The sequence below is a fragment of the Dreissena polymorpha genome, chromosome 15 (genome assembly GCF_020536995.1).
Source record: "Dreissena polymorpha isolate Duluth1 chromosome 15, UMN_Dpol_1.0, whole genome shotgun sequence".
Classification (NCBI taxonomy): domain Eukaryota; kingdom Metazoa; phylum Mollusca; class Bivalvia; order Myida; family Dreissenidae; genus Dreissena; species Dreissena polymorpha.
The window spans coordinates 44554085-44580204 of record NC_068369.1 but is presented as its reverse complement, the minus strand read 5'-3'; the positions used below and the strand labels follow the sequence as shown (position 1 = coordinate 44580204).

Sequence of the window (26120 nt, the reverse complement as noted above, 5' to 3'; positions counted from 1 at the left end):
CGCAATAGTATAAGTAAGTTTTTGTTTATATTCACAGTTCTCAATTTATAAAACGTTGAACATTAGTTCATTATACTACAGGTATACTATAGACAAAGACAAAAATGCTTTGCAATCGCAAAAACCAAACCTAACAAAACAACTAAATAAAACAAGAAATATTAAAAAAAAAATATTTGGCGTAAATGCTGACTTTGAAATAAAGTTTGAAAATTTACGTTTCTAAATAATTAAATTGAAAACAAAAGTTTAACTTGTGTGTTTTTTTTTCACTTGTATAATATACTAATGAAATGTGTATTATTATAGTCAAACCAATCATTACTGTCAGTAGATAAATAATTATACTACGGGAGTTCACATCATATTTGTCCTCGCATGACTTTAAATGACTTTATTTCTTCATCATCGAAATATATCGTATGTTAATATTTGATTAACACGCGTTTTTTTGACACATTCAAATCACACTTGCATAGCCGCGTCATGCGAAACTAGGTCTTATGGCATTTCGACCTGTGTAGCTCAAGCCCAGACTGCGCATTTGCGAGTCTGTTCAGAGGCGATGCTGTTCGCTATTACAATCAATTAATGTTTTATGGTCTCATTATGTATCGCCTGACCAGACTGCAAGATGCGCAGGCTAGGTGGGCTATAGCTATGACGGGCGCATATGGCATAAGATCCATTTTCGCATGACGCGGCTCTTTTAAAATCTCATTGCGTAATGTTAATGGAACATTTTAGCACAATGCTTTTCGATATAGAATTGAATTAAAAATATAATATATAGCAAACTGGCAAATTATAGTAGCCTATTCGTGCGTTCAGAAACGATTGCAAAATGTTCTGACAGAGTACGGCAAACATTTGTGGTTTGATAATTAAACGATTTTCCTCTAATCGTGACACTATACTATTTCGGTAGTGTTTGTTTTCTCATCTTGAAAGCACAATTGTGTTTATCGATAGTCAATTAAGTCTTCCCTGACGATTTAGTGACCGTGTACAGACTCTGAAATTCTCCGCGATGGATTTTAACGCATAGTTATAACTGGGCCACAATTTGTGTCTATGCGATGTTTGAACATGCAGAGAATAGTCCGGAATTCCTTACACTGAACAGTGTTACATCCTTTACGCTGTGCACAGACGCAGAGTTGTGGCCAAAGTTCAAAGGGATTTCTCTCCAATCAGTCAATGAACTATTCGAATATGTTCATTCATGTCTGCTGGTGTTATGGAAAGGTCATTTAAGGTGAAAAGCTGGGTAAAACAGCTACGTTGAAAAAGCGCATAAGTGTTCTACACCAATGGTACGGTCAGAGAATTATTGACACCGTGTGAACTGCTAGGGTAACAAGTAATGCATCAACAACAGTACGGGTCAACAGCGCTGTCTTTATGAGTACCTTATTCGTGAGTAACAAGTATTACTCCCATATTTCTTTTTATTTATTTATTTTCATTAATTATATTATTGTATATTTTGAATTTGTATATTGTGTAAAATAAACAAAAGTTTTGTTAAGGGAATTTCCATAATGAAATTATATTCTTAGTGTGATGCTTAAATGTATTCGATATTCCAATGTTCATTAAATATTATGGTGGTTGCAAATGTTATTTTATATTAACTGGTTCTCTTTATACAATTTTCAGAATATTTTCTTGGCTTTCAGAACGTCGAAAAAGGGACATTTTCTCCTTATTTTGTCTAAGTTAACTCTATACCAGAATAGGATGATACACAGTGCACATGCATCTCGACCTGTGCTTTAAGACACACTCTTTATTAATTTGAAAGGGTTGTGTTTATTTCAAACTTGAGATTTAAACAGCTATAACCTTACTTCATGAGCTGCGTCTAAGATTATGCAAAGGCGAACAACTTTAGTGCATTCAGCGCTTTGATTATTGTTTGTGTGCCGGAAGCATTGGAACTACGTCGTGCTTCCGACGCTGACCGAAGCCAATTTTGCGTTCGCTCGTAAATGTTCTGATAACGTCGCGGGAAATTCATTATTATTGTCACGCGAAAATAAACATGAGCATTTTGTATCTCGTTAAGTCTATGCTACAAGACCTCATCTAGCGTTGAAAATTTTGCTATTGCTGTAAGGAACACGGATTTTTTATTTGTACACCTTTTTTTCGAAATATTTTATCAAATATTCGTTGATTTTGAGTCTTAATTGTGCTTTAATTGCCAGCTGTAAAATTCAATCGTCATTGGCGATTTCGGCGATCGGAAACGCTAACATATAATATCCTGATAAAATAAAATTAAAAACAATACGCTTTTTAAAATATTTCACTTAAAAAAGGTTAAAATTATTGTTGTTTTTGTCACTTGTTAGTCGCGTATTAATCGAATGGGATGTCTGTTATTAAGTGCACGTATTCAAACAACATTAATCTACAGGAGATCCGATTATATGTTTCATATGTAGCTTATTATGACTTTATTTTTTCACAGTCGAAATAAATGTTGTGTTATTTTTAAATATTTGACTTACACGCAGTTTTCTTTCGACACATTCAAATCACACTTTCAGAGCATCGTCATGCGAAAATGGATCTTATCGCGTTTCGGCTAGCGTAGCTCTCAGCCTAGTCTGCTCAATTGCTCGGTCTGGTCAGGCGCTGCGCTGTCCTGCTATAAATAAGGCAATATTTCGTGGTCTCATTAGGTATCCTCTGACCAGACTGTGAGATGCGCTGGCTGGGCTATAGATTCGCTGGTCACATATGGAATAAGACCAATTATCGCATGACGCGGGGTCTGAAAAAGTGATTTGAATATGTTTTTAAAAATCTGTTTGTTTCTTATAATTAGAATATCGAAACTATATCCTTTTCGATAGAAAATAGAAGTCAAACATTGTTATTTATAGTAAACTGGCAATTTTTCGTAGCCTATACAGTCTTTCAATAAAGATCTCTATACCGACTTACCGAGTACAGCAAACATTTGTGACTAGACAATGAAACGATTTCCGTCTTATCATGACACTATACTATTTCGGTAGTTTTTGTTTTCTCGTATTCAAATCAATACTGTGTTGTCAGCGTTTTTTGATAGCCCATTATGTATTCCCTGGACAATTTAGTGACCGAGTACCGAGTCAAAATACTCAGTTTGACATCGATGCAGAAAGCTGGGTTCAATAGTAAAATAAGTTTTATTTAAACATTTCAAACACAATAATATCGAAAATTATCGAAACAAATCTTTTTGTTGTTTTCTGTTCAGTTTAAGCAAATACTAATAAATTATTACCGATTGTCACGACTTTTCTCAATTAACAGCGTATGAAACAATAATGAAATGGAATTTATATGCTTATGAAAGTAAAACCTTTTTTCTTGCAATACTTTTGTTTGCTTTACATGAAAAATGGTTCTATTGATCACTTAGTAAAATGGTATTGAGTTTTCCGATTTTCTCCCGTTGATCTTATAAGGAATCGGCTGTTATTAAGATTGCTAATTAATAGCATCAGCTGCTATTCTGCGTGCGTATGTGTGTATTTCTGCACATAATTTAGTCGTGAAGACTCAGCGATGACCCGTAAGTAAACTTCTGAATTACACACACGTTCATTACAAGGTCCCGCTGCGCCTTAGCGAATGCATCTATTGGCTGATCTGTCCCTGTGGCCTTTAAGGAGAGCTGTGTTACGCGATTTTAAAGGGACTCTCAACCACGATGACAAACAAAAGAAAAGTTGTAAAATACCGTTTTTTTTTAGCTCACCTGAGCACAATAGGCTCATGGTGAGCTTTTTTGTGATCGCCTTTTGTCCGTCGTGTGTCGTCCGTCGTGCGTCGTGCGCCGTCAACATTTGCCTTGTTAACACTCCAGAGGCCACGGGGGCGGGGTATTTTTCCTTATATGGCTTTAGTAAAACCTTGTTTACACTCTAGAGGGCACATTTATTTTCCGATCATCATGAAACTTGGTCAAAAGATTTGTCCCAATGACATCTTGAATGAGTTCGAAAATGCTTTTGGTTGCTTTAAAAACATGGCCACCAGGGGCGGGGCATTTTACCTTATATGGCTATATGGCTTTAGTAATACCTTGTTAACACTCTTGAGGCCACATTTATTGTCCAATCGGCATGAAATTTGGTCAGAAGATTGGTCTCAATGATATCTTGGATGAGTTTGAAAATGGTTACTTTGCTTGAAAAACATGGCTGCCAAGGGGCAGGGCATTTTTACTCATATGGCTATAGTAAAATCTTGTAAACTTAACGCTCTAGAGGCCACATTTACTGTCCGATCTTCATGAAACTTGGTCCGAAGATTCATCCCGATAATATCTTGGACGAGTTAAAAATGATGCTGGTTGGTTGAAAAACATGGCTGCCAGGGGCGGGGCATTTTTCCTTATATGGCTTTAGTAAAACCCTGTTAACGCTCTAGAGGCCACATTTATTTTCCAATCTTTATAAAACTTGGTCAGATTATTTGTGCTAATAATATCTTGTTATCTCAGGTAGGCGACTTTGGGCCTTTCAGGCCATCTTTTTTTTACAATTATTAGTTTATATTTATTAAAATATCACAACTGGTATATTACATTATTTAGTTTAAGATTTTCAGTATATTAGGTAATAAATTTGACGGGTATGTCTACCAGGTAAATACCAGTTAACTATAAATAACGCCAGTAGATTGATCATCATCGTCACGTGGTTAACCCAGGAATGCAAATTGTGCATGCGTAGTGAATTGCATATATTTTATATATAAAATGATCAATCTACTTGCGTTATTTATAGTGTGTATATCGTTATGTCACCTATTTTCGCGATGTACTTTCGATTTCTCATCGCGAAATTTTATTACCGAATATACCGAAAATATGAACTTTTTTCAAGTAATGTAATATACCAGTCGTGATATTTTAATCAATATAAACGAATAATTGTTAAAAAAAATACGATATTTTAGAACTTTTTTTTCGTCATTCGTGGTTGACAGTCCCTTTAACGTAACACGCATTGGACTTTTTTCTTGATTCAAAAATGTTTAAAGTACACTCTTCCGCTCTTTTTCTGTGCGGATTAGCGCTGAGTGTTATTTGCTGAATCGTAGTACCCTGCACACCGATTTTCAAAACACCACTATTAACCTTAGTTGTTTTTGCGAACAACTAAAAACAACACAATCGCTGAACAATGCGTGCACACGTTTGCATTGGATGGTAACATACTGATATGACATGCTACTTGAAAGTTTAACAATTCGTATATTATTTCAGGAGGACTTTCACCCCAGACGATATAACAAACGAAAGTACTGCCGATGCTATTGAAAGCAAAGCCCATGATATTCCTCACGATTTTGCTCCCGGTGACCTGGTGATGATCCTTGAGAGCGCGAAGACTGAGATAAGAGAAAATATGTTGAAGGTGAGTTTAGAAGTATGTAAAGCAAGAAACCATATTTGCGATTTTTCTCCCAGTGACCTTATGATGATCCTTGAGATTGCGAAGTCGAATGAGTTATCGACCGAAAATATGGAGCAGGCACGTAAAGAAAAATGTGTTATGTAAATAATTACTCAATTTTGAAGTGGTTATTGTCATCATAGTGCGTCAGCACTAGAATAATTTATGGAGAAAAAGATGTTGTTCATAGTTTTTTAATCATTAAATCCTTGTTCGAACAAGGAATCATTAACATTGCGTTATTCTTTATTCCACGTAAACATGTTTGATTTTAGGTTTGTTAAGAAATATAATGCATACAATTCTTCATTAAATAAAAAAAGCCAAACGCAATTTAATACATGAAATATTCAATATCTAAGAAACTAGTTCCGTATTCCTTTTTTAAACTAAACGACCTAACCGAACCATATAAATATGAATTATACGGCTGTTATTTATATTCTGTGATAAATGTTCAGGTTGTTTCTCAGGCTTGAATAAAATTTCTAGTTCAAACTGAATAGGATTTTTCTACCTTAAACTTTAGCTTTATATTTAAGAAAGTTCAAAAATATTAATATATGATGTATGCATTAAGTATAAAAACAATTGTATCTAATCACATTTTTTTTTCATAACTGAATAAGGAAAAATGAACCGAATAAGAAAATGGCTAAATAAGAAAATGGCTGTTTCTTACTTTAAAATGAGTTAAAAGGAACCAAAGTGAACCAAATTCATATGAAAGTCAATACATATGTAGGTAGGATAGTATATACTGTTATTATTTACTATTTATTGTAACACATTATTAATAAGCTTTTTTCATGATAATCCAATTCCTTGTTTGATGCTAAAATTATATTAAATATCAGTTCCTTTTTCTTCATTCTTTATTCAAGCCGAATCAGGAACGAATATTTTCTAACTCAAACACTTATTTAAATGAACCAAAATGTGCTACATCTTTGAAAAACTTCAAGATTCCCAAGTTCAGGCTGAAAAGTAAAAAATAGACCATTTGCGTTTTCCTTTTTCAAAAAGAATATGAAACACATTTATTTTTTGTTTTATGTATTAATCATCCAGTTCGTTTGTCGATGCTTAATAAGGAACAACGAGCAGCGACTGTATATAAATGGTATTTTACAACGTAAAACGTAACTTTACATTGACAATTATGTATAATTAACGTTTCAATATTACGACAAATGCAAATACTAAAACTGTTTTCTTAATCTTTGAACATTTTTTAACAATCGACAAAGGTTTTACAAGATAAACTTTGATCAAATGTCAATCTCAACTAGAAATGGCGCGGCTGGGGCCGACGCGTATCCCCACGCCGCATGTTTGACCCAGGGGCGCCCCAGGGCTAGGGGCGCCCCAGGGTTGGTAATGGGGCCATTCATAGTTGAGATTGACCGTATTGTCATAAGAGATGTTCAATATCAAATTGAAGTAAATCGGTGTAGAAATGAATAAGTTAATGTAAAATAACCTAAACAAATGATTGAAAATCTCTGACCAGGCCCCATCCCAACCCCAATAACTTTTGACCCAGGGGTCAGATCAAAATTCCAAATAGTGCAGGGTTGCACATATGCTCATAGCTAACAGGTGTGTTAGTTTCAAGGTTCTAGTGCTAATAGTGTAGGAGGAGATAGTGGCCAGGACGGACGGAAGGACTCACGGAAGGCGGAGATAACCACATCATCCCCACTTTTTCTCCGAAAAGCGAGGAGATAATTATCGTACGAATTCAACAATTTTGGATTGCATCGTAAATTGGCGTGACTTATTGTATCGTATCGTACTTCAACATTGTGGTGATCGTAGTCGATACAAAGAGCAACAACCGATTATAAAAATAATAATAGTAAGAAGCTTTATAAAATATTTCTCCTACTGAAACGTAATACACCCCTTTTGGTAAATTATCAAATGGAATACATGTATAAAACGTGGTCAGCGATTTATTAATTCACCATGCCTAAATGCCATTTATAAATTACACCTCATGTTGAATAAGCTGAACTCTTCCTGTTAATTACGCATTTAACCATTAGCTGTCGTATCATCGGCAGACATGTTAGATAACGAAAGTTATGCATAAAATTGTTTGACTCCGTACGAACGCATCCTAGGGCCGTTTCATTAAAGTTCATACGCACGTTTTCTTACGTAAGTATACTTACGAACGTCGTGTGAAAATCCGAGCGTTTAAAAAAAAATCTTACGCAATTTTTATAACTTGCATTATTTACATTATATTATCAATGGTAAGAGGATTTCTTCCTGCAACATTTAGTATTTTATGTGTGCCTTGCAAGAAGAAAAACCATTTATAAGATAATGTAAATAATGCAAGTTATAAAAATTAAACACTTTTAGATATTACCACATAATGTGGACACTGGCTAGAAATCACAAATTTACAATAAAAAAACAAAAATAAAAAAATAAATTTGCATACCGTAAGTTTTAAAATATTAAATTTGATATTTAAAGTTCAATTGTATGCAAACAGAAGTATAGAACATATTAAATATAAGCAAACATGCAAGACTAAATTGTGAATTTATTCATTATTATGTACACTATGATTCAAGTATAATTGTAGTTCCTTAAGCTAGGAAAATCTAAAAATGATTAAGTGCAACCTTTAGGTTTGTTCATATGTAAATTTAACCAGGTATGAAGAACTGCTTTATGAATTAAATTGTATTTGTTTATGTTTGCTGAACATAATAATATATTAGAATATTTTGAACAACTGAAATTTCCAAAAAATAAATCAGTCATGTTGTAGGTATAGCAATCTATGCAGGTTATCTATAAGTCCGTTTTAAGTAAGAACAAACATATATTTACATATTATAAAATCAGTGATTTTTTTTTTGCTTTAATTTGTTACAGCCTGTGCCTTTTGAATTGGGAAAATTAGCGCGATAAACCGTGAAATTGGGAAAAATAGCGCGATAAACCATGAAATTGGGAAAAATTTAGCAATAGGATTATAAGCAACAGAAGTGATATTGTTTTTAAGTGCATGTTCAGGGAGTTTTCAAGAAAAGGAGTCTGGTCAAATTGGGATTTTTTTTAATCAATAAAAGTGGCAAGTTTTGGAATAATTTATGGACAAAAATGACTAAATTCAAGTTATATATTTTGTAAGGTGTTTAAAAAATAAAGTTCAGACCTAGATTTATGAAATCACAATTAAGTTATAAAAGACTTCTTTGTAAAAAAAAAATTTTTTTTTTTTTTTGGAAGTTGGGCTTTTTTTGGGAAATTTTGGTCAGATTTTTGGGAAAAAACGTGTTTTTTCGTGCGATTGGGAAGCAGCCGAAAATCGGCTGTAAATTTGAGCAAAAAAATCACTGAAAATCATTGCAATTAGCGAAAAAAGGTGATCTGAATTAAAACCATTTGCGCGGAGCAATGAAAATAAACATATTTTGTTTCCGCTTACATATCAACTAGCTAATAACTTGTTTTTAATTTGAAACTTTATGCTTTGAAAGCCTTATAGTTATGGTAAACATATGGTATATAATAATCTAGATCTTGAACTTCCACCACTGAATAAAAGCTACATAGAGCTTTTCTTTTTTGATGCATTACATACTTATCAAACCATACTATACGTACACATCTGTAAATGAAATTATAACAAAAAACACTACATTGTTTACAAAGGAAAGGTTAACTCCTGTTTTGAACATTCCATTTCTAATAATTCACTGACGCATTGAACGTAATCAAAGATAACCTTCCAGGTAATTCGATCCTAGAAGGAAACTTTGATTGTGTTACACTGTAAAGTCGTATGTTGTTGCCACAATAAATATATCCGTGTCTTCTGTATCAATCATACATGTATTCCAGTTTGCTCCATACATTCCAGTTTGACATAGATCTAACTAACCTTTTTATATAAGATTAGCTTCTGTAATAATCCTCTCTTCTGTATTTAGAACGTGCTTATATGGTACTACAAAGCATGGGCAGAGGTAATTTAAAAGAAACATTACATTCAACTTTGTTGACATTTTAAATGTTTATATCATGGCGAGTTCACAAACAAGGGAAACAACTGCTCATAAATTTACGACTTTTTCATTTAAACGAGAAATTAAGTCATGCTTATTTTAAAAACGAAAGCACTTTAAATCGTTTTTTTATATTTTGTAAAATTTGTGAAGACGTTCACTCGCTTAGAAAGCCATATTTGCGAACGCTACGACAGCCCTTGACCATTCGTTACTTTTACATTAGAACTTACGCATTCGTAGCAGGTGGTTGCGTAAGATTTTAAATGTAACGCTCGGATTTTCTTACGACGTTCCTAAGTATACTAACGTAAGAAATCGTGTGAACGCACTTTAATGAAACGGCCCCATTGTCACGAAAACTTAAGAAACATATACAATCGTTGCAATTCTTTGCATTTATTGCGTTTCTGAAACGAATGCATTATTTGAAGAAAACACAGGGCTTTGCGGGATGTGTGGAAATCGCACAGCGACCTAAATCGCCTTTCTTTCATAAACACCCACTCTCACCGGTACGTTGTTTGCGCGAAGCTCAAAACGGCGTAAAAATATGTTGAACACGGAGATGCGCGCTGTACAGTCGCCAGCAGCGCCATAGGAACACTGTGAGGCGCCATGTAATCGCTTAGAACGCTATGTTGCGGCGATCGTTTTGAGCATGTTTTAAGTCGTTGTTGTGGAGGAAGTGCTCTGGTAACATTTTGGCAACGCTAGTAGGTCTCCACCGTGAGCGCATGATTGCTGCGCTTTAATGATTTTGTTCGCACGCTGTATATATGTAGATGGCGTCTGTACTGCGACCGCACATCGACTACTTGGCTAGAGAACTGTGTATGCACTCGGTGAAGGTTATCTTTGAACGCGAAAGGACCGCCGTAAGGACGCGATTTGAGAACCAGAGAATAACAATTAAATGGCCTTTACATTACGCCAGGAGACCCAAGTGAATACACTCCATTTATTCCATTGGCTGATTTGAGCACAATCCCTCGTAACATTGGAAACATCACAGCGTCTTTGTAGTATAGGATGTAACACTGTTCAGTGTAGGAAAATTCGGACTGCGATCTTCATGTTTTCACGAAACATAGACACTCATTTTTGCCGAGTACAATTACGCATTACCAGTAAATGCCATCCCGCAGACTTTCAGGGAAAGAGTTGGATCAGTAAATTGGCGGGGGAAGTCAGAATGGACTATCAATAAAATATCGGTTAATGCCATTAAAATAAATTGCAATACAAGTATTGCAGTTTTTTTTGCAAAACAGGCTGTAACAATGTTTTAGTCTTGTTTAGTGACAAATATAAGCGTCCAAATTTGGAACGTCACAGTTTAGATCATGAAGTAAATATCAATAGTTGCGTACTAAAATAGACGGTTTTCTGGTTGGTTACATAAGCAAAGCAATAAAAGCCAGGAAAATATGTAGTAAAAGTTTTTGAATGCAAAACATGTATATGTTTAAAATCATAACTACATGCACATCGATTGTATTTGTATATTGTTCGTTCGTTCGTGTATATATTTTTTATTAGAAAATGCCAGTTCCTTATTCGGTTTAAATGAGGAATAAGAAACGGGTTCCCTCATGCTTGTTCATCCACAAAAAAGGAACTGGATTATTAACAAACACAGCTTAATGTAAAAGTTTAGTAAAAATAATTTGCTTGATTAACATAAACAATGATTTTATTGCTATATCATTATGTAACAGTTTTGTAATTCACAGCTAATTAAGAAGGCATTTTAGAATTGTTAATTTGATAGTAAACTTACATAAAATAGATTGTTTGAAGACAAATAGCAAAATATGGTTTATATCGAGTTAAATTTAACTTAATAACTTGCCAGGTCCTTATTCGGCTTAATAGGGAATATGAAACTTTTTATACGTATCTAAGTAAGAAACGAAATTTGTAAAACGAAATATTACGCATTATTCTGCTTATAAGTCTTATAATGCTTTGTAAAACCATAAATATACGAAGAATGATTTGTACTGTCATTTTGTACAGTTTGGCACATGCGAATTTTTCACTTAAGTTAGAGCATGCCAGTTTCATATTCGGTTTATAAAACACAATTGGTTATTATGTTTGTATTTAGCCACGAAATCAAACTGGCTTATTTATAAATAAACTACACAGGCACATTAATAAATTAAAAAATAATATCACAACTGCATGTACAATTTTTGTTTATAGTTATGTGAAATACATGGTATTTTCAAGTAAATGTGTGTTTTGGTTTAATCAGATGATTTCAATCATTTTTTTCGTTTTGAAAAATGAATAAGGAACTGGTTCTTTTTCCCTTTCAGCCGCGAAACATTATTTGTTGTGCTATTAAGCAAAAAGTATATTTACAAATGTGCTAAAATTGATATTTACAATATCCTACCTACATATACAATTGTTCTCATTTATATGATGTACATTGAGTCATTTTATATCATTTATTAAGTAAGACAATGCCAGTTCCTTTTACGTTTTTAATAAGGCCTAAGGCATAAGATAATGACTTATCATAAAAACAACTAGAAAATAAGAAACGTGTCACAAACATAGGTTTAATATCCTACCTTATATGCAATAATCCGCGATGTTGTGTGCTACATTTGTTTCTATTTGTTTGTTAGTTACAGAACATGCCAGTTCCTTAATCGCTTGAATTAGGAATAATTAACTGGTTCCTTTTTTCTTATTTAGCCGCTTTAAATGAACAGAACTGTCACTAAATGAAACTACGCCGAAATGTATAATAAACATATGTGTAATATACTTCCTTTATATGCAATGATTTCATTGATATGTAGTAAACTTTTAAGTTACTTTTTTTCTTATGCAACTGTCAAAAAGGAAATATCCTATAAGTACATAACACTTTGAGAAATGTATCACAAATCGATGAACTTTATATGTTACCTATAAAATAATTTACATAGGTATGTGGTACACTTTGGTTCATTTCATTTCTCTTTTGATTAATAAAACGGCAGTTCCTTATTCGGTTGAGTATCGAAAAAATGCACCGGCTCAGTTTTATTATCAATCCAAAAAAAGGGAACATGAGTACTGTATGAAAAAAGAAGAAATGTACTAGACAACATTTTTTGGGGTTTCTTTAATACATGAAAATTAATGTTATAGGGTTGAAATTCGGTTGAAGTTTATAGTCAGAGTAGAAATACAGTTCGGTTTCAACACGAAATAATTTTCAAGCGCGGAGAAGAAACCTGAATATTGATCATAGTACATTAATGAAACGAGAGCGCCGATGGCGTTGAAAGCCTATTTGCAAGATACAGGGAAGTTGCTGCTGAAGTCAATGTTAAGGAATCGGACAGTTGACTAAATGAAACCTTTAGTTTCAGTACATTTTAAAGCAATTTAATATTGAATCAATTTAAATTTTATTACAATTTTTAGTTTCCAAGAAAAATTAATCATTTTAAATCTAACTTTTAGCAGAGATTCAAAAATCTGACCTGTTTAACAGCCCTATATGTTTATTGCCATTGTCAGCATTCCAATTACCAGCAAATGTTACCTCTTCCCATTTTCTCATTCAGTGTTGTTTTAATGGGCCATTTAACATAAGCATAGTTAAATAGCACAAGGTAATTAAATCAAGGCACCATCAATTAACAGTTTCAAGAAGCTTAATGGCTCCTGCCTCTCCATTTTAACGTTCAACTTTGTACGACCTGTTAATGGGGGACTCCTATGTCCACCCATTCTCTACATCAAATTGATTTAAATCGGTCAATTTCTGGCTTAAAGTAAATCATTTTAATTTCAATTAACACATCTCTATTACATTAAAACTCTACTTCATCAAATCCATAGAAAGGCAGGTCAGAATCCATGTCAGAATAATCAGAAAACATTCATCGTACTGCATTTTTTCTTGCATATTTTCAAAGAATGAAAGTTTTTTTGCCCGACTTCCTGTTGAGCATATGTAAATTTCTATTTATAATTAACCAATGAAAATTTACATATCCATAAACCAGGGCCTAATGAATTAAGTTATGTAAAGATTTGACCTCTTCCAGAAGCAAACCATGGAAATTGAAAGTAGTTGTGAGGTCACTATCAACAAGAACAGAATTGTTTTACGAACGAAATTTGTTTATTTTTTAAGAACGTTTTTTCCCGTACAACGGTCTAAGAAAAATTCACTGAAAACGGTGTAAGCAATATTTTGGAAGAAAATGTTAGAAAAAAGTTTCTAAATGAATAATTTTAAGAATTACCAAATACTATAGTAAATATCTATTTCGTCTGCCCCAAATCAGGCAAGGCATCAAAAAGGCAAACCAATTTCCCCATGTGATTTTGAAATGTGGTATAACAAAAGCCTATTTGCGTTGCAAATAGTCTAAAAAGTACAAAGCAACAGTTTCTTATAGAGTTTGAATATGAAATATGGAACTATTTGCTTATTCCGTATTTTTAAATAAGTTTATTATTTAAATAACATTTAGTTTTGTTAAGATTTTCTTAAGAATGGCATGCATTATTTTTCTAAAAAACCTAATGTAAAATATGTTAAGCTTGATAAAGGAATTAGGGAATGTTACCTAAGTTGATAATAATGTTTGATACACAACGGAGGCGACAGTGCGATGACGATACCGCTACAGTTAAATTACGATAAAGCGGTTTGTGGTGACGATAACGAGACAGTACGAAGACGATAAAGCGACAATACAAGAATAAGATAACGATAATGTGTATGTACGACGGTGCTAATGGGAAATTATATATTATCGCACAGTAGTAGTATCGTGGCTTTGTAATCGTAATTGCGCTATCATTTTCGTACTGTGTTATTTTCATCATCAGGCTGTCATGAATTTGCGTTACATTATCGTATAATGCTGCAGGGTATCTCCAATATGGAATCCGTAATATAGCGTTGTGATTCGTTGGTTATTGTATTGTTTTCGTCAAAAATCGTATGTTATCTAAAGAGATGTTACTCGAAACTTGACTCTTTCATGATAATGACTAGATGTAAATCTGTGGTTGGTTTAACAGTGACGTGTGTCAAATTTAATATCGTGTTCGTGATCAGTTTATGTCCGGAGTCGCATGTCGTGCGTCAATATTGAGCTCGTTGCCACTCTAAATTCCCCAACTAAGCGAATTCTTGAGGAAATGTGTTATAATGTTTATCTTTACAATATATAGGGAAAGTTAGAATATTGGTCGGGTGTCCAAAATCTAGATCGACAATTCAAATCTGATAGATACATTATTACCACTCAAGATGCCACATTTAGGACGCGATCGTAAAGAAACTTAAAAAGAAAATTTTATTTTCATCATATTTAGACTAAGTTCTAATTTGTCAAGCAGGGGTTAAAGCAGTTGGGTTAAAAACTGTTCAAGATTTCAATATTTTGTGAACATTGAATTGAAGTTAATGATTGATGGGAAACATTATTGAACTTGTTAACAAAATATCGCTGACATTTATTAGCTCTTGTCTTGACATTGTCAGTCAATCATTATAGTGTGATGACACTCGCTTTAACAGTTAATTTATTTATAAAATATTAGATGACACTGCTTTTGATAATAAGGATTGTGAATAATTATATGAAATTGCATTTGCGTATTTTGAATGTACGTACGCTTCGCTTGTAAGCAAATCGACGAGCAATATGTTTGTATTGTTCAAGTAGAAGCAAAACACTGAAAAAATATATGCACGTTAATATTGTAACCTCATTTGTAAAAGTACAATACATATAATTTATTTTTATGTTTAACGTTGTATTTCAACACTTGTTTATGGCGCACCTCTATGCTTTTAATATCAATACAGCTTTTTATTTACAGACACTCGGTAAAGTTGGTACAGTAAAGGCCGTGACCGAATATGGTCAACTCATCATAACAGTGTGTGGGGTTTCTTATTCATACCTCCGGAGAAATGTTAAGTCAGTGAACCGAGGTAAGGATAGCCATGGAAAGCATAGCATTCGTTTAAGTTAGGAGATTTAGAATAAGAAATATGAACATGTAAGTTATTTTTCGCTGCGAAGACTGTGCGAACTCACTTTAACGTTCATATTTGAAGATCATTAACGTTAATTCGATCATGATAATGCTTAATTTATGAGGTATACATTGGCTATACATGCTATCAGGTGAAGAACGGGCATACACCGAAATTAAAGGGACTGTCAACCGCGATTGACGAAAAAAGTAGAGTTTAAAAATACCGTATTTTTTACAATTATTAGTTTATATTGATTAAAATATCACGACTGGTATATTACATTACTTGAAAAAAGTTCATATTTTCAGTATATTCGGTAATAAAATTTCGCGATGTAAAATCGAAAGTACATCGCGCAAATAGGTGGCATAACGATATACACACTATAAATAACACAAGTAGATTGATCATTTTATATATAAAATATATACAATTCACTACGCATGCACAATTTGCATTCCTGGGTTTAGCACGTGACGATGATGATCAATCTTCTTGCGTTATTTATAGTTAACTGGTAGTTACCTGGTAAACATACCCAGTACAATTTATTACCGAATATACTGAACATATGAAAACTTTTTTTTTCAAGTAATGTAATACATAACAGTCGTGATATTTTAATCAGTATAACTCAATAATGGAAAAAAATACGGTATTTTAGAACGTTTCTTTTTTCGTCAATCGCGGTTGACAGTCCCTTTTTAGTACTATGTCATGTTTTACGTTTACATGAAGTATGCTAGACAGTTTAAAGTAATACATGAAGAGATTTTTAATTTAACACTTGCGTTGGGAAATGATGGTTAACATTAATTTTCCGAGATCGTGTTTATTATAATTGTGTAATGTGTATACAAATCTGTTACTTAGAATTCTAATTTATTAAGAAAATAAAAGTATTATTTTCCCGTATATAGCTTTAAAAGAACATGACTGTTTAACTGTTTCAATGTCCACGTGATTTATAAATAGCCTTGACTTACAAGATATAAGAAACAGTGTTTTTTTTCACACGCTCAAAGTTTGTTTATTATGCTCCTCGATAGTCGCCGCTTTATCAGTCCGCTCAAATTCTACAGTTAATGAACTTCTTCTATAATATGTCGGGTCCTACATTTCTCCCTATATTTCTGTCCGTCTCACCGTCCGTTATTTCGATTCCGTGTTAAGTCTCAGACCTGATGCGATTGTGTGTGCATTGAGGTCCTTCCGCGCTTAAGGTAGCATTATGTGTTGACCTCTGAGTGTGTCCTAGCATTTCTACGTGACTCATTTACTAGACTTTCGAAAGTTGGGACAGATTTTGAATTATAGCTGCAATTCCCAGCTATTTTTATGTTACTAAAAGATAATTCAATTTGGTATGGCTTTGTGCTGTGTGTGTTTGTGTGTTTGTGTGAACGTGTGGGTGGGTGGGGGCTAAAGTACTCTGGAGGAAATCCCATCTGTCCGGTATACTGACCACCGACGTAACTAACATGCTTTTGGGAACATGGCATGAACCCAGGTCGTCTAGGTGAGAAGCAATTACACAAATTACTTCGCTAACCTAAAAACCTGACCTGATCCGAATTCGTAAAAGCTTTATATATAGAATCGATATAGGAAATGGAATTCGGAGAATGCGATTAGCGTAAATTACTTATTGTAAATATAACAGGAATCATTCATATTGATAATATAAAATATAATGTAAGTATGATGGTAATAAGAGAATGAATGTTGGAGACAGTACATGGTATTCCGTTATAGGTCCAAAGACCTACACCATCATCATCATCGTCATTGGAGTTGTTATATCATGTGTTTTTAAGCGTATGATAGATAATTTATTTAAGACCTGTTTAGTCAACATACCAAATGACTCAATGCTCACCTTTGCCGCATAATATTGACGAATTGTTTATGCAATGCACATTGTCGCCAAAGACAAAACCGCCATGTGCACGCGTATAAAATCACCACAGAGAAGAAGCCGTGGGTGTCTGTTGAGCTGCACGATTATGTGACATCATACGACGAGAATAAATACGGCTTTTATTGTATACCGCATACAAAACAATCCACGTGTTATCTTAAAAAAATTCCTTATTAATAAGAAATCGCTCTATTTTTTTTAATTAGTCTTATATCAAAATATTAAGCAATATTTATTTCGGCAATTAAGCTACAATTAAGCTTCTATCCTACAATTTGATAAGCAAATGGTAATTATTCAGGTAAAGATTAGAGAATATAAGAATTGCGTTTTATTATGCTCTGTAAGTGTGTGTGGGTGGGGGTAGGGAAGGGGGGGGGGGGGCAAATAGTCGCTGCCTTTTTCTTTAGTCGGAACTTTAATTAAGATGGAATTGAGTTTGCGTGGATCTTTAACGAACTTCCAAGAAAATAAGTGTTCGTTACCCTTGATTAAAACCAAGCAATTTTGTAACAAACTTACCAATATTGACAAAACTGTATATGCCCTTTCCATTTAGGGTTGACATATATTATGTCGTTACTATGCATACTTGTTTCAGTGAATTATTGCCACGTATAATATATAACAATAATTCATATCCGCATTTGATCTTGGATGCTATTTATCCGGATTTCATGAAACTTTATATGTAGTATCATTATTTGGAAAACATGCGCGTAGGTAAAGGTTGTTCCGCTCCCAAAAAATAACTTTCTAAATTATAGTACGTTTATGTGTCACATTAAGGAACGAATGATCCGAATTTCATTTAAATTTATGTTCAGTATCACTTCATGTTGATCATTTGCATATAGCCATTTCGTTGTTCTCCAACTCGTATTCAGGGCGTTAATGACCCTTGCATAATTATTCGTTTCCTCACAAGATCTCTAACACAGGACCAGTGATCCAAATTGGATGAAACATTATATCAGCATCGGTATAGCTTGTGCATGCGCACATCCTCATTTGTCTTCGCCAATGCATTGTGAGGAAATATTGCCCTTTCATTAACAATAAAACATTTACTTATGAAGCTTTACGTTTTCACGTAAGACCTCATGGGCTAACGATCAGTATATGGTGGCACAACATATGCGCTCTTTTTATACGTGCGTATAATGTCAGGTCATCCGAGTCAGTGATTTTCGATAGGGATATTGATATTTGAATGATAATTTGTTTCCGCGTGGGATGTAGGACACCAATGACCCAAATTTATGAAAACGTCTGTGCAGTTTATAATGCGCATGCACATATTTTATCATCATTCCGCTATAATGTGAGGTGAATTTCATTATTCCGGCCCAATGATTTTAGGGGAGTTCATTTTGGCCTTATTTCTTGATTTCATGCTTCAATTAATCAATATATCGACAAAGCGAAAGCATCAGCTTTTCTTACTTTTTTGTTGCCTCTAGCAACAGCTCACATTTAAACAACCTGATATTAACATTTAAATGCTCAGTGAAAGGAATATATTTCACCTACATGGGCTTTGCCTCTGTGTGGATTGGTTTGCACTAATATATCGTATCTTTATATTTATACTCTACACAAAAATGACATTTTCAAGTAATTATTCATGGCTATTGAACGATTAAAACATTGAAATAGTTGACTTTTTTGCATTCAGTCTTGTTTGTTAAGTTATGTGTTGTTTTATTTTATTTTATTTTTTGTTTGTATTTATTTATTAACGCATATTTGTGTTATAGACCGACGCCCGTGATGTTCATTATATCGATGTAATAATAAAATATTAAAATTTGCAGTGAACGTTTTGAATTCAGTATTGTGTCATATTTATGTTTCGTTTTGTGATTATTTACTTACACTAAATACAATTGTGTGTTTTAAAATGGCGCCTAAAATGTTTATTAAATCGATCTACCTTTAAAATGGTTAAAATGGTTAAAATGGAAGTGAGGTTGTTGCATAAAGTTTTTTTGTTTGTATGTGTCGTATTTATTCGATTGGGCTGAAGAGTATTGGGTCGCCGTATCCAGTTTGTTTCTTGAAGTTTTCGTGTATCGTCTTACCAGTTTTCATTAGCTTCAATACAACACAGGACGATATTATCAAACGTTTGATCAGGTTCGCTAAAATATGCTGCAACGGGGGATCTGTTAAATTTACGTGTTTTCAAATCAGACCTATGGAAGTTTATGCGTTTGCTCAAAGTCATTTTATGCCTCACCAACATATTGTTTGTTGCACACATTACACGTCATGAGGTATATTGCATTTGCTGTTTTGCAGTTGTAGGTACCCTTGATGGACGTAATGGCGCCTGATATACTCTTGAATGTCTGTGTTGGCTGCATAATCTTGCATGTTTGACAGCGAGCAGTGTTGCATGGGACTGACTCACCTGGGACATTTTTCACAGTTTCGGGTGTTACTTTAGCACGCACAAGTATGTCCCTGAGACGTTATGGCCTTCGGTATGCTATAACAGGCTTCTCAGGGAATACTTTTTGTAGTTTTGTCGATGTCATGATTTTGGACCAGTGGTTGTCAGTAATTGCAGTAATGTTTGGCAATACCGGATGGTAGGTGACTACAAATGAAATTCTTGTATATGTGAGCTTTGTTTTGTATGTAAGCAATTCGTGCCTCTGTTGTGCGCTCGCTTTAGCTATAGCCTGGGAAACAATATCATCGTCGTATTCCCGCCTGCGAAGGTACTGAGCTAGCTCTTGTGTTCTCAAATCAAAGGCACTTTTCTGGATTCATATTCGTCTAATACGGATTGCTAAACTGAAAGGATTATTTCTGCAGCAATGCCGTGGGTGGCAGCTGGATGGAAAAAGGTATTGATGACTATCAGTTGGTTTAGAATAAAGGTCAGTCACAAGGTGTTCCCATTCAATACGTGAAACAGTATCAAGAAATACTTGTTGTTAATTCGATACTTCATTGGTAAATTTAATAGAGTTGTGGAAAGTATAAGCCTGTTAAAGAAAATCATTGAGTTTTTCATGACCATAACACCACTGCATATCAATATCGTCGATGAAACGCAACCAACTGTGTTGTTTCAAATTAACCGACTTTAATTGTCCTTCAAGGTATCCCATGACGATGTTCGCGTATGATGGTGCCATTTTTGTTCCCAAAGAAAAGCCTTGGATTTGAAGGTTATTTTTGCCATTGAATTTTAAGTTGTTGCATTTCAAAGTTAATGTAAGCAATTTCACTTAGGTATCCGTTGGTGGATCTTGTGTGCTCATTGTTTCCCATGTAGCTCTACACGCTTTAATTCCGTCTTCATGTGGGATGTTTGTATAAAGGGATACAACATCCATGGAAACTAATAAAATGTTTTGATAATTTCTTTGATGATACCTTTATAAGGTAGTCCGTAGTGTCTAGAACGTTTTTCAATTAGAGGTCTAAGGTGGTAGTCAACTAATTCTGATATATGTTCAGTGGGGTGGCCATTCGCTGACACTATGGGGCATCCAGGGTTACTGGGTTTCTGAATTTTTGGAAGAAGGTAGAATCGACCAGCTTTAGGGTTCTAAGGTGGGAAGTAATCAAAATTGTCTTCACTAATGTGTCCATAATCTAGCATATTTTTAAGGTGAGTATTAATTTTGTTTGAAATTCTTCGGTTGGATCGATGTCAAGGCGTTTGTAAATCTTCTGTTGCTGAGCTATTGTTCGGCTTTGGATATATATTGTTTTCTAGTCATGACAACAACTGCGGATCCTTTGTCTGCTGGTTTAATGATAATGTCGCTGTCCTTTTTTCACTGAGCGAACTGCTTTATTTTCATGTTTTGTTAGGTTATTTTTTGCTTTTTTAGCTGGTTGGTTTTTTGCGATGTAAGACTCGACATTTTGAATAAAAGTTTCAAGAGTGACTGATTGTTTTGGTGGCTCTCATGAGCTTTTGGGTTTAAACATAGGGTATTTTTCTTCACCCTCTATGGCAGAACCAGTTTCATATGTTGTTGAGGGGACACGTGTTAGTCGGTTAGGTGTTTCCGATTCGGATGTTTCAATAGGTAAATCTAATGGGACCGAAGTGTTGTCATATAATGGCTCTGGTTTAGAAAAATGCGCCCTTAGTCTTAGTTTCCTGCTGAATGATTTAGCATCTTCAAGCAATTTAACCCTGTCAAAGTGAGGAGGTTTGGGGTAAAAGTTAAGCCCTTTCGAGAGTTGCTTTTGTTCATGCTCTGTGAGTTCAGTACTTGATAGATTTAAAACAATGTTTGATTGACTGTCGGGATAGGATTGTGAATGGAAACGCTTGAAACGACGATTTCTTTGCTTTTTGCTTTTGCTTGAATTTGTTGTATTTAAAGTGTTATTGAAATGCACAATCCTTAGGTTGTTAAGTAGTTTTTTTTTGTTTTGCCACTGTGTTGGATTTTGTTATTGAGTATTTGTGAGCTTCTATCTCAGAGAGCAAGTTATTTAAAGTTTCCGGTTCTAAAGAATTTTCCAAATCAGACTTTATAGAGATGATTTCGTGTTTGATACATTTTAATTGATTTTCATAACATCCAATAAGTAAACGCATAATTTGGAACGACGCGTTATTCAAAATCGCATCCCATCTTGCCAAAAAAAAAACGATTCGATACTTTCCCAGGTACACTAGGAGTCAAATTAAGTGTAAGAACTTAAGGAATTTTTGCTTCAAGTAAGCATGTTTTGATGAATTTACAATGGTTTTCTAATTTTGCAAGTTTACCTGTAGTGTGCAGTAAGTCTGTTTCTGTATAAGGCATTGCTGTTTGATATGCATTAAGCAAGATATTCGGATATGTATATAAGAAGTGATATTTGATTAATCCATGAAATCGCTTCATAGTTATATACTTGTTATCGAAATTTAAGAATTAAGTTGACAACTCTTTTTACCCTGTAAACTAGCTCACATCAATGCTGTCAGGTACTATCACTAGACTACTAAGAAATGTTTCTTTATTTATGAATATGCTATGTTAAAAAGAAATAGATACTGTGTTAGTAGGCTACTTTGTTGTTTCTTGATAACACTATCGGTGTTAACACATTAGTTATTTATATATAAATTTAATTATAATTATATTGATGTTAAATGGTTTTAGTTAGTATTTCATTTGTGTGGTCGTCTTTTTTTAAAACTTTGTTTTGTATCGGTCAATTGCATGTACATGTATTTGCTGATTCTTCCAATTTATTGAAACTGAAACTCGTTTCTTCCCGCCGACATAACGGTGGTTTACTGCATTATTTTCTCTGTATCTGTGAAATGATAGCCTCTGAAAAGGATGCATTTTTTGTATCTGTGCAAAGTTGCCTCTGAAAAAGATCAGACGCACTGATTATACAGAGGGACGACAATAAAGATACACAGTATTTGTGTGGGGATGGTCAATGCTTAATGTTAACGTAAGGCTTTTAAGGCCACACTGATATACAATCTTGCACATTTATTATTCTACAATATTACATAAAGATGCTTGATTGTTTGATAATAATTATCATTTCCAAGCAAGAACCCTGTAAATAAGGTTGGTATAAAAAGTCTTATGCCGATAATTTCATTATTTTACTCTTGTGTGCATTTTGTAATTGTTTAAATTTTGGTAAATAATATTATATGTTTAGGATAAAATATAGTGTATGATTTTTCAAATAATATGTCTTTTTTTAGTTGTTCGCTTGCGAACAACTAAGGTTAATAGCAAGTTTTGCAAGCCAAATTTGTTAGAGACACAAATTCTGATAACTGCCGCATCCGCGCCTAGAAAGAGTTAACGGCGCGTTTTTGTTATATTTACAAATTGACACATAGTATGAATATCGTGTTAAATGGAATAATTTTTTACGTATCGTATATAAAAAAACGTCATGTTTTTAACTCTACGTGTCGTGGAAGAGTAAGATTATGAATGATTAAAATAGCCAACTATGTGTTATTAATAGATCAGGGAAATAAAACGACTGCTGAAACAATGGGATGTCGAGAATGCAATTCACTATCATGCGTCTTTTGCGTAACCTCGTTGAAAGCGCTTGACTGATTGGTAGTAAAGCGCGGAGGGGGGGAGGGCGGATCTGATATGGCTGGGAAATGTTCTTAAGTTCTCAATAGACTGATCCCGGAATTCGCTCGAGTTAATATAAACCCACTAATCACCCCGGTACAAACAACGCCGTTCCGTCATAAATAGTAACGGTTGATACGGTGTGTGATTTTGATAGGATTATAAATGGGTCAGCTTTATTTGAACCATCAGATAAGTGGGGTTTTCCAAAAGTTTTCTTTTCGGGATACATATATTACGCACATACACACAAACACACACACACACACAACACACCACACACACACACACACACACACACACACACACACACACACACACACACACACACACACACACACACACACACACACACACACACACACACACACACACACACACACACACACACACACACACACACACACACACACACCACACACACACACACACACCACACACACACACACACACACACACACACCACACACACACACACACACACACACACACACACACACACACACACACACACACCACACACCACACACACACACACACACACACACAAACACACACACACACGCACACGCACGCACGCACACACACACACGCACACTTGTAAAACCTTCCAACCGGGGAAATGTGTTTGAATTTGACATAAACATTATAAGAAATAGGGTTGAAATCAACGAAAATTGTATATGCAAACCGGGAAAGTCTGTGCGTACCAACTGTGGAACTGCAATGTGTGCCAACTGAGGAACGGTGTATACCAACAGGGGTACTATGTGCGTACCATCTGTAAAACTTCAATGTGTATCAACAGGGGAATTGTGTTTACCAAGAGAGGAACTTAAGCGCGCAACCACTGTGGAACTTCAATAACTGCCCAAGGGGAACTTGCGTTTTACAACAGGGGTAGTTGTGTTAAAATTAACAAAATATATGATTTTGTTATTTGAATACATATAATATAACCGTATATGAGTTAAAACATGGCTAATTTGATAAACACAAATCCTTTTCACATCAAAATAAGGATAAGTAATATAACAAAAATCAAACAATAAAATTACGCATTTATTAGCTATAAGCCCACTACATTGCTGCATTATACCGTTACAATCATGGTGCAATTAATCAACAAAAAGATAAAATACGTTCATAAAGCTAAACAATAATGTTCAGTTTTTTTGAAAGGGATGAGGAGGCGGCAATTTTTTTTTTTATTCCTTTGTTTCATCCGAAAAAAAAAACACCATTTCTAGTAGATTTGCACCTACTATGAGGTTTTATATCTTAAAAGTAGAACTGACCATATGCATTTAGATTGTTAGATTGATTGAGTACTGTACATTTACTTTAACCTTACTCTTGTATTATAAAATACCTCAAAGTAAATTATACACTGTATGAGGTAAGCATCAGAAAAATCACACGCAGAGCAACATCCACTGCATTTAAATTGTCTTTAATACATTTATTGCACTTTAAATAAAAATCTGTAGTTGTAAATAATCATTAACGTTTCCAAACAAATGCGGTCGGGCACGTTTGAAAAAGTCGATATCTGTAGATGAAAAAGCGAATCCCACTGACGGCCTGTTATGAGTGTCTATATTTATCTTTTTCCATATATATATGGGACAAACCCGCGAGATTTTTTAGCTTCTTAAACGAAACATTTAAATATTCTTCGAATGATAACATATGTATTTAATTAAATACGACGTTGGACTTTCTCCGATCACATATATTGTTAATATAAAGCGTTGTTTCATTGCTTAAATTTTCCTGCTGCAACAAAAAGGAAACATTTTTTTTTATAATATTGATGATTACGTATATTTGCTAGCACAATCTCTCATGAAAGATCAAGAGGTACCAAGAGGTATAGCTTATTTAAGCAAACAATGCTTTCATTAATGAAACTTTATATCTGTATTTAACTCTGCACTAAATACGTCCAAAAGGGCATCTGTTGCATTCAACTTCTTTATAATGCCAACACTTTATCGGCCTCAGATTTCAGCATTTGATTCAGCTCTGAAAATTTACAATAATGGCATCCCATAATACAGAAAGGAATAATGACCTGGATTTATATTTAGCGTTGAGTTGAGATCTGTCGTAACTACATATGACTGGTTATTTCTTCACCTCATTCAAAATGTATCGAATACAATCATGTATCTGAACAGAATAAAATATTTAGTATGTGAGATGAATATAACGGTTTTTAAACCGTCTTATAAAAATGACGTAAACTAAACTTCGATATTATCGGTTTTATATATTTTACAAAATTAGTGCATGACAAACGCATAATATAAATGCCTTATACAGGTAAAAAAAACTATATGATGATACAATTTGATATTTTTGCAAGTTTGTATTGAGCCACCGCCATGGACGATTTGCAATCTGTTGTTATGATCTCGCTGCTTGTTTTTTTCCTGCCTTTTTGTGGGTCTCAAAAAGTAGGTGGTTTTGTAAACATATAGTAAAATATAACGGCTGAAAATTAAGAATATTCCTAAAAAATAAAACTCATTTCAAAAGTTGCAAAAATAAAAACAAACCGCTCATGTCAAATCG

The 26120-nt window shown here is 34.1% G+C and overlaps 1 protein-coding gene across 1 annotated transcript in view; it reads left to right on the top strand.

Moving 5' to 3' along the window:
* LOC127859890 (uncharacterized) overlaps nucleotides 1-26120 on the top strand; it is a 231790-nt gene that overhangs the window by 104476 nt on the left and 101194 nt on the right. The window contains exons 12-13 of the mRNA XM_052397474.1: nucleotides 5276-5426; nucleotides 15362-15476. Of these exons, the coding sequence (XP_052253434.1) occupies nucleotides 5276-5426; nucleotides 15362-15476 (266 nt within the window). The remainder of the gene's footprint in view (nucleotides 1-5275; nucleotides 5427-15361; nucleotides 15477-26120) is intronic.